This window comes from Manis javanica, chromosome 1 (assembly GCF_040802235.1).
Source record: "Manis javanica isolate MJ-LG chromosome 1, MJ_LKY, whole genome shotgun sequence".
In the NCBI taxonomy this organism is placed as follows: domain Eukaryota; kingdom Metazoa; phylum Chordata; class Mammalia; order Pholidota; family Manidae; genus Manis; species Manis javanica.
This window is the reverse complement of record NC_133156.1, coordinates 234899551-234915186: the sequence shown is the minus strand read 5'-3', so window position 1 is coordinate 234915186 and position 15636 is coordinate 234899551. Positions and strand designations below refer to the sequence as shown.

At 54.9% G+C, this 15636-nt stretch overlaps 1 protein-coding gene across 20 annotated transcripts in view; it reads left to right on the top strand.

The window, feature by feature from the left end:
- Positions 1-15636, top strand: part of ATP6V1C2 (ATPase H+ transporting V1 subunit C2) — a 48357-nt gene that overhangs the window by 32355 nt on the left and 366 nt on the right. For 10 of the 20 annotated variants that reach the window (XM_073216598.1, XM_073216583.1, XM_073216588.1 and 7 more), the window contains 9 exons: positions 373-467; positions 1882-1973; positions 5059-5157; positions 5735-5803; positions 7734-7826; positions 7920-8013; positions 10436-10573; positions 11441-11538; positions 15368-15500. In XM_073216598.1, the coding sequence (XP_073072699.1) occupies positions 373-467; positions 1882-1973; positions 5059-5157; positions 5735-5803; positions 7734-7826; positions 7920-8013; positions 10436-10573; positions 11441-11538; positions 15368-15500 (911 nt within the window). The other 10 variants (XM_073216600.1, XM_073216596.1, XM_073216623.1 and 7 more) reach the window with 8 other exon arrangements.

Sequence of the window (15636 nt, the reverse complement as noted above, 5' to 3'; positions counted from 1 at the left end):
GATGGTACGAAGTAATCAGTCTGGCCTCCGAATATCTCGACTTTGCTTCCACCTCCTGGGAAAGCAGAATCTCCCGATGCAGATCTCAGGGCAGCCGTCAGAGTTCAGGGCGCAAGGGCACACCTGGCGCAATGTCCCTGTGGCAGGTGGTGTGGTTTTCGGCGGGTTTTCAGGTGCTGCCAATGGTCCTGGCCACTGGCCCTCTGCTTCCATGGAGACTGTTTACTCCTCTGGAGCCCTGAGTCTGTCCTCTGGTTGCTCTAATGGCTTCCCTGGTTTGCATGGTGATGCTTGGCTCTGAGTGAGGCAGCCTTGGTCTCACACGGCCTGCAGAGTCCTGCTCATCTGTTGAAATGTGTTTATTTTCTCCAGTTGACTTAACATCCTTTGTGACCCACTTTGAATGGGACATGGCCAAATACCCTGTGAAGCAGCCGCTGGTGGGTGTGGCGGACACTCTAACAAAGGTAAGAGGACAGCCTCTCCCGGGGGACAGTTAACCTTCTGGCCGACTGATGTGGCCCTCCATGGCGCTGGGACCTTGGCAAAGCAGAGGGGGACTTTCGGGGAGGTCAGTGGCAGGGTGGGGTTCTAGCCCTGCTGAGTGACCCTGGGTGGGGTCCCTGCCACCCTGACTGGGCCCTGGTGGCTTTCTGAAGTGTGGCCTCTAGTGCCCTGGCAAGGTCAGAGGCCTTTGGGTTTCAGGGTGAGCACATGCCCTCCTTAAATCTCCCATAGCCCTGTTACTTGGCAGGGTGGCTGTGCCTTACAGAACAATTGATGTGAACCGCCGGTGTTCTGACCCCAGATCACTGCCCGTTCACTGCACGGCCCTCTAGGCCTTTCCTTTTAAAAGGTTCTGATAGAGCAGCTCAGCCCTGCCCAGACCTACCCTCAAGAGCCTGAGCAAACTCCCCAAGACCACAGAGTGACTGTTTACTTGACAAAATCGATCTGCTTCAGGGCAGAGCCTGACTTAGGAGCCCTACCTCCAGGGAGGCATCGCCTGGGGGGCCCGCCCCTGCTTTGAGGTGCCTTTGACAACAGTGAGCCCAGCAGCACTGCACCCAAAGCCACCCTCTCAGTGTGCAGGGGCCTCCGGTGTTTATTCATGAGCGACAGCACCATGGCCCCAGGCTCTGGGGACACCGGGGCTGTCTTGCAGCCCTGCTGACTCTTGTGACTCACTGAGGATGAACACTTATGGTTTGGGACCGCCTGTCTGCTCCTCCCTCCCCCCAGACACCGAGTCCCTAGATGCCATGTCCCCTTCTAGCTCAGGGGACTGTGAGAATCTCAGCCGGCCAGGAACAAAGCCTTCCTGTTGTCTGCTTGGAGCAGCCGAGCCACTCAGGTGTGGCTGGGCAGGTGCAGTGGAGGAGATGGGTCCTGGGACCCGTCCCCACCCAGCCCTGCTGATCTCACGGTCTCCAGCAGGCTGGTCCTGGCCTGTGTGTTGGGAACTCAGTGGGGGCTGGAAGCCTTGGGGAACCTGGGTGCGGCTCCTCGACCACCTCTTACATCACAGGGACAATTGGGCAGTGATTCTAGAAGGCCCTTTGAGGAGGGGCTGCCCAGAGCACTTGTGCGTGTGTGGCTTGCAGGAGGGCACTGTGCACCTTGTTAGGTAATCCTAGAAGAGCCTCACGTCTCAGGCCTCCGCTGTATCTGCAGAGCGGGGAGAGTAACCCCTTCCTTGCCTCCAAGAGTTCACTGTCGGACCCGCCTCTGGAACTCTTGGGAGAGCAGAGGGAGGACAATATAAGCCATCTCTGGCAGCTGGGCAGGCCTTGCTGTTCATTCCTCAGTGCACCATGGGCAATGTGTGGCCATTTTAAAAGGTTCGACCAACTCTTTGAATCCTTATGCTTTTCCATTTAGCAGCTGTCACAGATTGAGATGGACCTGAAGTCCCGGACAGCCGCATACGACACTCTGAGGTTGAGCCTGGAGAATCTGGAGAAGAAATCCACGTGAGTGCTGCCAGTCCCACACTGCTTACGCCTCCAAGCCCGGCTGGGCTTACACGCATGCCTCTCAGATCGCTGAGTGAGCCACGTGCTGCGTCTGAGACAGAAGGACAGACAGACAGACAGAGCTGCATGCTGGGGCAGAGGTGGGGCAGAGGTGGAGCAATGGTGGAGAGGCAAGGCCCTGGCAGGGGTTGATGGCAGGTGCCTGCCTGTCCCTAGAGGGGAATAGGATGCTGCCCCTCACCGCCTGCCTTCCTCTCCCACCTCTCCCAGGTTACTGAGAACTCCTGGGCTGTGTCCCAGGATCCTTCTGCTGGGGGAGTTACAGAGACACCCCCTCCCCCCCCGCACAACAGGAGGCTAGACTGCTAGGCCTGGGCCTTGTGAGGACCCATGTAGGGTAGTGGGCTCTGCAGCCCAGGGCAGGGCAACCTCAGGAACTCAGGTGACTTCTCCACCCAATCTAGGGACCACCATGGGGGAGAGGGAGCAGGCTGCCTGGCCCAGCAGGCACCACTAGTCACCCGGATGGTGGGAGGCAGCTGAGGGAGCATAAGCCCAGTGTCATGAGGGCAGTGATGTCCTAAGAGGTGGTGAGTGCCCTGTTGTTGAAGATATGTAAGAAGAAGCCAGAGGAGCTCCTGCAGGGAGTCTGGAAGGTTCTACTGACATGGGGGATCTTCCTTGCCTCCCAGATTCTGGATCTTATGTGTTGGCAGTTCTCTGATGATACTGCAGAGAAGGGCAGAGCTTGGAACCCGCTGTTCCCTGGATGGCCATCCCTCTGAATGGCTCACCACTGTGGGCCATGCTCCCATCTTCTTTCTGGATGGCCACCAAGCCAGCTGTCTTCCTGTGAGAAAAGCAATTAGTACATTAGGGAACACTTTAAAACCAAAGAAGGAAACCGTGGTTGTTGGTTGCCTGACTTTGTATCAGAACTAAATGGGCATCAGCTGAGTTTCCCCTGCCCCTTGGCCTTATGATGGAGGACTGAGGATGGGAGAAGGTCAGGGCGCCAAGGGCAGGAGCCCTGAGCGGTGAGCTCAGCATAGATGAGTCACAGCACTGCCCAGTAGCCATGGGGCCACTCGCCTGCTGGGCTGCCCACTTGCTGCACACCAAACGGCAGGCTTCCTAAGAATCATCTGGGACCGGAGCAAACATCTGGTCCCCCCTCTTCAGTCAGCGGGTGAAGAATTCCTTCCCTGATTCATAGCAACACTGACCAGCTGAGTGTGCGAGGGAAGGAGTGGGGTGGGGGGCAGGCGAAAGGCTCTTCCACTCTCTTCCGAGGTCTTTCTCTTTTTTTGGTATCATTAATCTACAATTACATGAGGAACATTATGTTTACTAGGCTCCCCCCATCACCAAGACCCCCCCCACAAACCCCATTACAGTCACTGTCCATCTGCGTAGTAAGATGCTGTAGAGTCACTACTTGTCTTCTCTGTGTTGCACAGCCCTCCCCACATTATACATGCTAATCGTAATGCCCCCTTTCTCCCCCCACTTCCCACCCATCCTCCCCGGTCCCTTTCCCTTTGGTAACTGTTAGTCCATTCTTGGGTTCTGTGAGTCTGCTGCTGTTTTTTTCCTTCAGTTTTTTCTTTGTTCTTATACTCCACATATGAGTGAAATCATTTGGTACTTGTCTTTCTCCGCCTGGCTTATTTCACTGAGCATAATACCCTCTAGCTCCATCCATGTTGTTGCAAATGGTAGGATTTGTTGTCTTCTTATGGCTGAATAATATTCCATTGTGTATATGTAGCAACTCTTCGTTATCTGTTCATCTACTGATGGACACTTAGGTTGCTTCCATTTCTTGGCTATTGTAAATAGTGCTGCGATAAACATAGGGGTGCATGTCTTTTTCAAACTGGGCTGCTGCATTCTTAGGGTAAATTCCTTGAAGTGGAATTCCTGGGTCAAATGGTATTTCTATTTTGAGCTTTTTGAGGAACCTCCATACTGCTTTCCACAATGGTTGAACTAGTTTACATTCCCACCAGCAATGTAGGAGGGTTCCCCTTTCTCCACAACCTGAGGTCTTTCCTTTTGATAAGCATTTATAAGCACCTGCTTTACTTTCCGGTCTTATGCTAGGTCCTAAAGATACAAAGCAGAATAAAATAGAATTTCTGTACTTAGCTCACAATTATAAATTCAGTAAATATTTATGGAGAGTCAGCTCTGTGCTGGGGGTACAGGTGTAAACCAGTCAGACAAGGTCTGATAGCATAAGGGCAACGTGGACACGCCATGACAGGAAAGCATGTGCATAGGGCCTTCGGCACGGGATCCTCGGGGACTTGCCAGGGATGGCGTGGGCTCGGGGAGGAGAGAGGGGCAGGCTCCCTGGGTGGGCTGCAGGGTCTGTGCAGGACAGCCTCTGGCCTAAAGCTCTGGCTTTGGCTGAGTGCTGGAGAACCATTTACCAGGGAAGCACCGTGTGCTAATAATCTCTCAGCTAGTATCACACCTAGTATCATATCCTAATGCTGCAGGAGTCTTGGTAGAGATGCAGGTTGGCCCTTTTGCTGGTATCTCAAAACCTTGAACTATGTGCTAAAAATACCATGACCTCGATGCAGACAGGTTCCACTGGGTTCATAGAAAGCTATTTCAGATGAATGTCCCCTGGCTGCTGGACCTGTAAGGTGGGTAAAGTGAAACAGGGCTTATCTGGGCCTGTCTCTGCTCAGGATGACCCAGGTGGCTTTGAGAACTGGCTGCTGTGTTGACACTTGAGTAACTTAAGCTGCCTGCCACCTGAAGTCCCCTCCCAACAGCTGGTGGCTTGTGCCAGGGCAGCACAAGTGACTGAAGTGTTGGGTTCAGCCACCCCTCGGGTGCCTGGTGAAAGCACTTGAGGCCCTGCCAGCTCAGCAGTTCTGGCCACCCAGGGGGCACACTCAGGCCCGCGCCCTCCCCAGGGAACATCCCGAGCCTGCTTGCCCCCCTCCCAGGGCCTGTGTGTCGTGGGTGTGCCAGAGGTCTGTGTGTCCCACAAGCCCAGGCCTGGACTTGCCTCCATTTGTCTTTCTGCTGATCGCATCTGCTTTGTCCCACGCGGATTCAGGGGAAATCTCTTCACCCGGACGCTGAGTGACATTGTGAACAAAGAAGACTTCGTGCTGGACTCTGAGTATCTCATCACACTTCTGGTCATTGTCCCTAAGTAAGTGCGCCAGGGAGGTGGGCAGTTTGGGCTCTAGGCCTATGTTGGTGATCATGGCAGGAAACTGGCCCAGCTCAATGGAGAGGAAGGAGGAGTCCCTGTGGCTGGGACCTCGGGGGCCCACACGCAGCGGTGCGGGCAGTAACTGGAGCAGGTGGGGGGCTTGGGTGTGATGGCAGTGACAGAGGCAACCATTTTTGAGCACCTGCTGTGTGTCAGGCTGCACAGACAGGAGCCCGTGGGGCTGTTGTTCCCTGGTCCTGAGGCCAGGGAGGACAGTGAGCTGGGGCCCAAGGCCACCCCAGGCCAGGACTAGAAAACTCTCAACAGGTCTCTGGCTGATCCCTTCACATGGCCCCCATGGTGCCTGGGGCCCTCAGGGAGGCTGGGCCAGGATAGGGCTGGGCAAGGGGGGTTCCCGATGTCCAAGGCAGGGCCTTGGGGTATATTTGGGGCTCTCTGGCCCCAGCCCTGCTCACCTCAGTCCTTTGGAAAATGGGTGTACAGCTTCCTGAACACTGAGAATACCCCATGAACTTTTCTGCAAAAGTCACCGAACAACTCTGTCTCCTCACAGACAAAGCTACACACAATGGCAAAAAACCTATGAATCCCTCTCGGACATGGTGGTCCCTCGGTCGACCAAGTAAGTGAGACTCCACCTTGGCTCCAGGGCCCCTGGAAGACATGTGGGCACTCTGGGGTGCCCAGCCACCAAACATGCCTCAAGATGCAAGGACCCTCAGCACTCCACACTTGTGCCTGCAGGAGTCCCTTGGCCCTGAGTTCCTTTGCAGCCACACATCCAGCCACAGGCCAGACTCCTTCCAACTTTCAAAACTCTGCTTCCCTGCCCTCTCCTCTAGGAAGCCCTCTCTGGGTACCTCCCAGCAGAGGTCACCCTTGCTGCTCACAGGGCCTTTGCTACACTCTCAGCTCAGCATCAATTCTTCCCCATCTGAGGGTCAAAGAGTGGCCTGGCCATGATGGCCACAGTGCGCACAGGGAGGAAAATAGTCTCTGTGTGGCCTGCTAGCGTCAGAGCAGGAGTGGCCAGCGAGGGCTGCAGAGGGGACAGGAGAGGGAGAGAGGATTATATCCAGACTGTGAATACCACCGGCCGGGAAAGCCGGCATCTCAGAGTCGCGCTCAGCAGGAAGGCTAGATCTCACCATGACACTGGGCAGGAGAAGCGAGCTGCTCAAGGTGCTTGCAGCACCAAGCCGCTTCCTTAAGGTCCAGAAGCTAGTGAAACTGAACCATGCGGGACTGGGCAAATGCAGGTGCCCAGTGGAACTATGGGGGCTCTTAAGGGTGAGAAATATCAAACCAGCAGAGTGGTGACCTTGGCAGCGAGTGGAAAGCAACGGGGAGGGCACCTGGGGCTTCTACTGTATGGAAATTGTTTGTCTTCAGCTGGGTGGGTGATACATGGGTATTTGGTTTTCTCTATACCTGTTCATATATCTGAAATAGTTTGTAAGTTTAAAAGATTTGACAGCAAGTCTTGAGCAGCCCTGTCCACTGCCATCCCAGCCTGCAGGCCTCCGCCTGGGGCGCCTGCTGCAAGGCTGGCTCTCCCAGGGTCACTAATGCACAGGAGATAGCGATCAGGAGCTAAATCAAGGGGTGCAGAGAACAGGACAGTCTCAGCCTGAGGTCCCTAGGGGAGGTCAGAGGAATAAGCCAGGGACAGGGGGAGGAGGAGGAGCTGGCCCTTGATGCTGGCCTGCCTGGTATGCGTGTTCCCTGCTCTCCAGCTCTGGCTTCCTGAGGCCACGTGCCTGGGGACCCCTGGGAGAGGCTGCCTCTGTAGATGGCTTATCTTCTCAGACAAGAAGCCCCAGCCTTTCACTGTCACAAGGCACCTGAGAGTCTGTGAGATAACTCTAAAAGGCTCTGGACCCTGGACCCTCATGGGTGTGGGCTCAGAGAGCCAGGGAAGTGACCTGGCCAGCATATCCCTGAGAGCCTGCCTGGGCCTGAGGGCTCCCATTAGGGCTCCTGGCCAGCAGGACTCCAAGATGCTTAGACTACTGGCCCCAACAACCCCTACCCTGGGGACAGTGACCACAGTGGGCCTGTGCCTTGGAGGCTATGTGTAGTTAGAACCTTGTGACATTGGACATGAAAAGGACATTGTGGGATGGTTTCCACCAACTGGAAGTCTCCCTGCTTCATTATGACCACAGCACGTCAGAGCCTGGCCACCCCAGACTAAGGCCCAGGAGTAGCTCACTCTCAGGAATTTCATGAACAAGAGCCACCCCAGATCTCTGCTCAGCTGGCCTCCAGGCTTGTCTTCCTTTCCAGGGCCTGCAGTCAGATCACCTGGGAGCCCCTGAGGCCTCAGCCTGGAGGGTGAGGGGAAGGGACCAGAGAGGCAGCTGAGACCACACAGCCAGAGAGCCGGGCTCCCCACCCCTGCTCCTACCGAGGCCCCTACGCATAGGCCCCGGGGCTGCCAGGGACTGAGGCTGCCTCTGCTGTGACCCACCTCCAGAGGAAGAAAGAACAGGTCCCTTCTGGCAGGGGACTAGTGACGAGCCCAGCAAACAAATGCTTCTCTCCAACAGACTGATTGCTGAGGACAGTGAGGGTGGCCTTTTCACAGTGACCCTGTTTCGCAAAGTGATGGATGATTTCAAAACCAAAGCCAAAGAAAACAAGTAAGGGTCTCTCCGGGTTTGGTCTTTCCCCACTGGAGGGTCTCTGCTCCAACTGGAAGCTTCTTAGTGAAAGACTTTTGTGTTTATTTTCAGGTTCACTGTCCGTGAATTTTACTATGATGAAAAGGAAATTAAAAGGGAAAGGGAAGAGATGACCAGGTTGCTGTCTGATAAGAAGCAACAGTATGTGAGTGAGCGACACAGGCCGGGGATTTTCATGGAGGTGTTGAGTGGCTCCCTCCCCATGCCAAAGGCCCAGGGGCAGCAGGGTCCTGCCAAGTCCCCCTCAATTCCTGTTGTCCCCATTCCCGTGGGCACGCTGCCCAGGGACGTGTGCTCTCCTGGGGCTGCCAGAGCAGGGTCTAGGGAAGGCGACAGGCACAGGTGACATGGAGGTGGCGCGGGAGCTGTGAGCGCACGCCTTCCTGATGTGACCTCTCTGAGGCCTGGCACCTTCCCGGCAAGGACTCTTAGCTCCACTTTGCAGGTGAGGAATCAAGGCTCTCAGGGGTTAGAGAGCACTTGCCTGGGAAGAGGACCCTGCCTAGGTTCTCCCTGCTGAGGTCCGGCAGGGCAGGCCACAGCACCTGCTCGGAGGGTGCAGCCAGTGGCCACCCTGCTGCCCACGGGGTGGTTTCCAGGCGTGGCGTGACGTCCTGTCGCCAGCACCTGTAGTTACCTCCCCTGCGTTTAGCAAAGAGTGGGTGCTTATCCTTGAGACTTCTGACACCATCACTTAGGAACATCTTGTGTGTGAGGACAGCTGAGCTCAAGAGGGAGAAAACCAGATTTTCATTTTTGAAACATGAACAGTATAGCCATGGAAGAGTCACTCCACCATTCTGTAAAATGGGTGCGCTCCAGATGTGTGGCACCTCAGCCACAGAGCAGGGCCAAGCCAGGTGGCTCCAGGGCCCTGTGGGGGGGGCCCCCTCATGCCCATCCCTACCAGGGAGGGTTCCTGGAGAGACTTCCGATTCAGCCTCTGGTGTAGAAAGGAAGGGAAGAATGAATAGAATGTACTTAAGGTCTCTTGGAGAATAGTCAGTGTGTAAACATAAAGCTGGAAGTATGCGCTTGGCTGAAGAGCAGAAAGTGCTTTCTGTGTGGCCGAGTGTTTGCCCCGGGCCTTCTCCGGCATCAGGCTGGGGAATCATGCACATCCAGCCTGACCTTTCTGGGTCACAGGCCTTTTCATAAGGACTCCAGACAAGCCATCCCCTCTGGAATGAGCCCCCAAAATGGAGTTCTCCGAGCCCCCAGGACTGACCCATCCCACTTTGGGGACTTAGGAACTGGCCATTTGAAAATGTGCATGGGAATTGTAACCTACCTCCCAAGCATAAACAAGCGTGCACACACGTGTGTGTAGATGTGTGTGCACACTAGGTGAGCACACACTTCACAGATCCCAGTCTGTGGGGCTCAGGCTGAGACTGAGCTGGCCCTGGGCAGAGAGGCCTCAGACCCCCACACTGGGCAGGACAGGTGTTCGGCAAGAGCCAAGATCCAAAGCGCTTCCTGTAACCGCGGCTGCGCAGAAACCCCTCCCGCAGGAGCGCCCCAGCATTCTCTTCAGCGGAGCCTCTTCCCCGCGTGCTTCTGTCCTGGCCACCAGCCCCTGCACCGTGGTTTTGGACAGGAGCTGGGCAGTGGCAGCTTCCATGAGTGTCCAGGCGGGAGGCTCCGCCTGTAGCACAGGTGCTCCCCGTGCTGGCTCAGACCCCTGAGGACCAAGGTGATCCGCAGCCCGACACCTGCCACCTGGGGCTCAGGTTGCCTGTTGGAGCTTTCTTATGCAGTGTAGACTTCTCACCCCCAGTCTGCACCGGGGAGGCCTGCCAGGTCTCTCCATGGAGGGGAAATGGAGCTCTGAAGGAGATACACTAACTCGGAAACTTTTAACTCTTAAAAGACTTGCTGTGTGCCAGTGAGCTGCGGGCAGCTGGGGTCAGCCCTACCCCGGCTGCCTGAGAACCGTTTTGCCCCTCAGCCTCTTAGGAGGTGGGTGTGACCAGCACCCCACACCCTTTTTGTTACTTGTCAGCAAGGGGTGCAGAGGTGAGGTTCTGGGGCTCCAGTTCCCTTTGAGAGTAGAGTGGGGTTTCCCTGTGCTTTCCAGCTGTTCGTAGAGAAAGATGGTACGAGTGGAAATGTCCTAACAGCCCGCCTCACTGACTTGTGCGGGGCGCCTCCTGAAGGGCACTCTGGGTGCCGCGGAGGCTGCCTGGGCTGGACTTGGTGGAGACACCTCGGCCTCATCAGACAGATGGTTCTGCAGGCAGAGCGGTTTCCACTCCCAGAGCTGCCCCGTCCTTGTTTGCCGGTGGGGGGGATGTCCTGACCGAGGCCGGGCTAAGGGAGGAGCTATGGGAACTGACGCCTGTGCCAGCAACTGGCTCTGTCCCTGGAATATGGGACCGAAGGCTTCAACATCCCTGGGGGCTGACGTGTGCTGGTCACATGTCCAGTCCAACCAGCACACGAGTCTTGAGGGCGGGCCAGCGTTCCTGAGCTTGCCCTCATGTGCTGCTCAGGCGAGGAGAATCATTTGTTTGTTTGTGATGCATGTTTGCTCAAAGATTAATAAATCATTTCTGTGCCTTTAGCAAACTTCCTGTGTTGCTCTTAAAAAGGGATCATCCACCTTCCCGGACCACAAGGTTAAGGTAACCCCGCTAGGTAACCCTGATAGGCCCGCTGCGGGGCAGCCGGACAGAGAGAGAGAGAGTGAGGGCGAGGGAGAGGTAAGCAGCACCCCCAGGAGCCCTGGGGTTCCCTGGCTCGCATGTCCTCGCCAGCGCAGGCATCTCTGAGGAAACCAATCCTTGCCTTTCCTGTTACCTAAAATGGCTTTGGAGGTCTTAATTCAAGGAGCCCAGAATCATGCCTTCCTCCTAATCTTCAGGGCCTCTTCGGAGCTGCCCCCACCCCCAGCAATGAATGGTGCTTGTTGGCCAGGGTGCCTCTGCCCTGCCTGGAGGTGGCTGAACCTGGTGACGGGGCAGGCGGTGGTGATGGGGGGTGGTGATGGGGCAGCTCGGCTCCCTTCCCCGGGCTGCCCTGGCTGGACTCACCCCTGACCTTAGTGGGCAAGTGGAGGTCCCGGGTGGGAGCTTGAAGCCTTCACTTTAAGACTCTGAGCTCCCGCCAGGGACTGGCCACCCCAGCATTAGTGACAGCTGTTGTGGCCCCCATGGGTTGTGGCCATGGCAGGCAGGGCTGCAAGGAACATCCTGCGAGCAGCTGGTGGATGATGTCAGGAGAGAGGGTGAGCCTTCCTCGGAGGTGGGCCCCTTGGCAGCACAGGGTCACATGGAAGCCTGTCAGCTGCCTGCTGAAAGCCCTGAGGTCAGGGGCTGCCCAGCGCCTGAGGCCTGGTCTGTGGTGGCCTGGCGCATGTGCCGTTGGCTGGCCCTCTGCGCTTCCCGGGCACCAGGTGTCCTGGAGAACAGGGGCCTGGGCCTTTCCATGACCTTGTCCGACCGACTCTCTGCTTCTGCTGGCCTTGGGCATTTCTTCTCAGCACAGGGCTCACTGCAAAACCCATGTCCTTTCTTGGCTTGGCGCTGGGCCGAGTGACCAGGAGGGATCACCCACTCTCGTCTCCGCAGGGCCCACTGTTGCGCTGGCTCAAGGTGAACTTCAGCGAAGCCTTTATTGCCTGGATCCACATCAAGGCGCTGAGGGTGTTTGTGGAGTCCGTGCTCAGGTGTGTGCAGGGATGCCCACCTTGGGCTGTCCTGCTGTGGGAGGCCAGGAGGAGCCAGCTTGCGGGCCACAGCCCCCCACCAGCACCTGCAGCCTCCTCTGGGACATGCCCTGGCCCTCCCGCCCCTCCCTCTGCCCCCCGTGGCTCTCGGCGACCTGCTTAGGATTCCCCAAGCTGAATCAAGTTCCTCTCAGCCCTGTGGTACCCTGCTGTCCTGAGCACTGCGTCCCTTTCCTGCCAGACTTGGGGCAAGTGTCCCTGTATCTCCAGCAGGAGCTGCACACCCCTCCATGCAGCCTTCTGGGGCACAGCGACTCTGGGCAGAAATACCAGCCCTGTCTCAGTCCTGCACGACTGAGGCCCAAGGCTGCACAAAAATAAAGCCCAACCCTAACTGAACCAAAACCAACAAAACTTACTTTGCCTTGTTATTTTTTTCACAAAAGCACAATGTTTTCCTGTGGAAAACTTGGAAATCATAGATAAGCAAAGAGAATGAATAAAAATCACCTATAATTTTAACACCTATAATTTTTAATGTGCTGGCGTAAGCAACTTCAGGTTTTTTTGTTTTTGTTTTCTTTTAGTTTACAGATATGCATAATTTTTACTAAACTTTTACAAAAATGGAATCAAGCAGTAAGTATTTTTTGAAGCCTGCTTTTCTACTGTGCTTTAACCATGTCCTATGTTGGAAAGTATTGGGGATCTTGGCTACACCACACCCGGCTGGCTGTACCCGTCTTCCAGATACCCCACCACCACTCTCGGCCTGCTGTGGCCTGCAGGCTCTGGTGTGCCAGTGGCCCTCGGGGTGGTCTCCCCGGCCCTTCCCCGGTCCTCCCGGCAGGCTGCCCCAGGAGCTTCCCAGCTGTCACCTGGCCAACTATTCCCTACTTTCCCTCCCCACCATGCTTCCTCTGGTTCCTGGTCCTGCCATTTGCCCACCCAACTTCATTTGCAGGCTTCTGGATATCTGGCTTGTCTTACCTCCCCTTCTAGTGGCTTCTCTGTTAATGCCAGTGACTGCATGTCCTTCCTGTGACCAGGCCCCACACCTCAGGACAGCTGGGACACCTCAGCTCCCCCATCCTCATATCCTACCCCTGTGCTCCCCTGCGCCCCCACCGCGCCCCTGGCTGGCCTGCCCACCCTCCCTTTACTTTCTCTTTTCCCTCCATCTCCTACTGCAGCTCTCCCGGCTCCTGTCATAAGGCTCTTACTTGGTTCTCTGCTCCTGTTCCTCCTCCATGTGGCTGCCGTGGTTTGGTCCCAACACAGATCAGATCTGAGTGCAGCTCTGCATCCTGTCCGTCCATCTCAGAGGCCTGTGATGGCAGGAATGGTGGCGTCGGGGGGCGGTGGCTGTGCTCAAGTTAGCCTGGAGTGTTTAGCCAGCTATAGTGTAGATGGGCCCAGACTGACCCTGGTTGCCTCAAAAATCAGCGTAGCCTGTCCATGCCTAACACGATGCCTATTTGTTCAAGAAAGAGGTAGAGACAAGGGTCTTTAATATCTTGCTCAAACCCAGTAAAAACAAGTATTACCCCTAAAAGTGTGTGCAGACATTATTCTTCTCAAAGTGATCATGGCATGACTTTTTTTTTCCTGAATAGAGTTGTAACATATGAGCACTGAAAAAAATTACAAGTTTAGAAATATATACTCTGGGAAGAGTTCCTCACGGGCCTACTGTCCACAATCACGGTTAATGGTTTCAAGGCCCTTCCTGTCACCCAAATGGGATAATTTATACTTAATGTCCAGCAACTTGTCTTTTTCATCTGCTCTGCATTGTGGTCTTGTCGGTATGTATAGAGCCACTTGATCCTTCTTAATGGCTTTTTCATATTCTATCCTATGAAGAGATTGTAATCTAAGAAAATAGATGTTGAACTACCAAGCTCATTACAGCAGACGGCTGTGTCCCTCCTCTCAAAGCCGATCTTGTCCTTCTCCTACCCTGGGAGCTGGAGGGCAGGGCCTGGGCTGCCTTTTGTCTCCAAAGGGCCTCAGGCTGTGCTGGCTCAAGGTGAGGCAGCCTCCACGGCTCCTCTACCCAGCTCCCAGGGCTGTCCAGAAACCCACCCACATCCTCGACTGTGCCGAGCGCTCCTCCACCTACCTCCTACAGAGATGCTGGGAGGAGGGCGGGGGCCCGGACACGGAGGCGGATGGGCTGAGAAAGTGGTCAAGGGCTTGGAGGCTTGATTCGGAAGAGCACTCACTCAGTTAACGTTTAGTAAGTGTTGATGGAGTGCCTATCGTTCACCAGCCATGGGGATAAATCAGTGAACGGGATATATGCACGCCTCTGCCCTCGAGGGGCTCACAGGTTGGAAAAGGGAAGAGGCCTTAAAGACAGGAGTACTTGTCCAGGACTGACAGCCTCCCAGCAGCATGGCGGTAACTGTGGTGGAGCCCAGGTTTGCAGGGTGGCAGTGGGTTTGTGTGCAAGTGGCAGTGATGGTCCAGCAGTTCAGTCTGGGAGCTGGAATGCCTGTCGGGGCACAGGATCGGTGACCCCCTCCACTTGAGAAGGCTGCAGGACACTCCTCAGCACCTCAGTGGTGAGCAGGGGCAGAGCCGCGCTGGCACTCCCACATGAGCTGGGGGTGTGGGCTGCAGGTTTCTGGAGAGCCCTGGCAGCTGGGCTAGGAAGGAGGCAGGAGAGCAGACACGGAACTGCTCATTGAGGTGAGATGCGCTGCAATCCCTCTGATCACCTCCCTTGGGGGACGAGAGGTTGGATGACAAAAGGGGAGGGAGGACAAAGAGGGCTGTCCTTCAAACTGGCCTAGCCTACGTGCACTGCCATCCCTGTCAGCATCTGCAGGCTTCTGTGGCACTTAAGCTCTTAAAAAGAAAAGATGTAGGCGCGGTCCCAAATCCGGTGCCTGCAGGCAGGTCGCATTCCTGACCCGGCTGCCCAGTGTCCTTGAAGACAGAGCAGGCAGGCGCCCCGCTCAGCGGTAGTGGTAGCGCGCTGGCAAGCAGCTCTGCATGGACCGACTTCCCCTTTCTGCAGACCCAACAGAACACAGCACAGTGAGCACTTTTCACTGTTAGCCACCAGAAGTGGGGACCAGGGAATCATTTATGGGTATTGGTTGGGAAGTAAGAGCTAAATAATACTGGTATTTTGCCACTAGCAATTATTTGTCAAAGTAAAAGGACTTTTAAGGACCCTCGTCAGGCCTGGGGCTGCTCTCACATACCTGAATTGGGGAGCATGAAGAACAGGCAATATGTACTGAACATCTGAGCATTTGCTCACTGACAGTCTATTTTAAAAACCTGACAATAGAAAATGCATGTTTACTATTTGTATAGTAATTAGTACATACCTTAATTATTCTGCGATACCACCACAGGAATATCCCAGCTAGCAGTTTTAAATGTACTCAGGCATACAAAGGCCATTTAAGATTTTTCTATCCAAGAACTCAGCAAGAGGATTCAATGATCTTGAAGCAACTTTTGGGCTGCTCTTTACAGAGAATAAATCAGCTAAGCCAGGTTTTCAACAAATGCTGTGCAGCTCGAACTTCAGTCCAGTGATCTGCATTCAGTCTGAGCATTCTGATCACGCATGCCTGGGGGATGACCTCTTAAACTCTTGTCAAAAACTATCACTGTCAGAGTGGGTTAGCATGTTCTAGAGATTTTTCTATCCAGAAAGAACTGTTACAACCCTAGACACTTCACTCGTTGTATTTTCTTGAGCTATGTTGGTCGAAGCTTCCCATTCTTACTAGACCTTACTCTTTCTCATCAGGTTTTTACCCGTTTTCATTTGTAGCAACTTATCTACACATTGTCTTTGAAGGTATGGACTTCCAGTGAATTTCCAGGCAGTGCTTCTCCAGCCTCATAAGAAGTCATCCACCAAACGTTTGAGAGAGGTTCTCAACTCTGTCTTCAGACACCTGGATGAAGTGGCAGCAGCAAGTATACTGGATGTAAGTACAGGACCCAGACGCAGTGTGTTTCTACACTAAGGTCAGCCTCCCCACATGGAACTTTCCAAAAATGGCACTTGCCAGACTATTATGCAAATCTGCATTTCACAAATGTCAGAGTATGACAAGGAAGGGG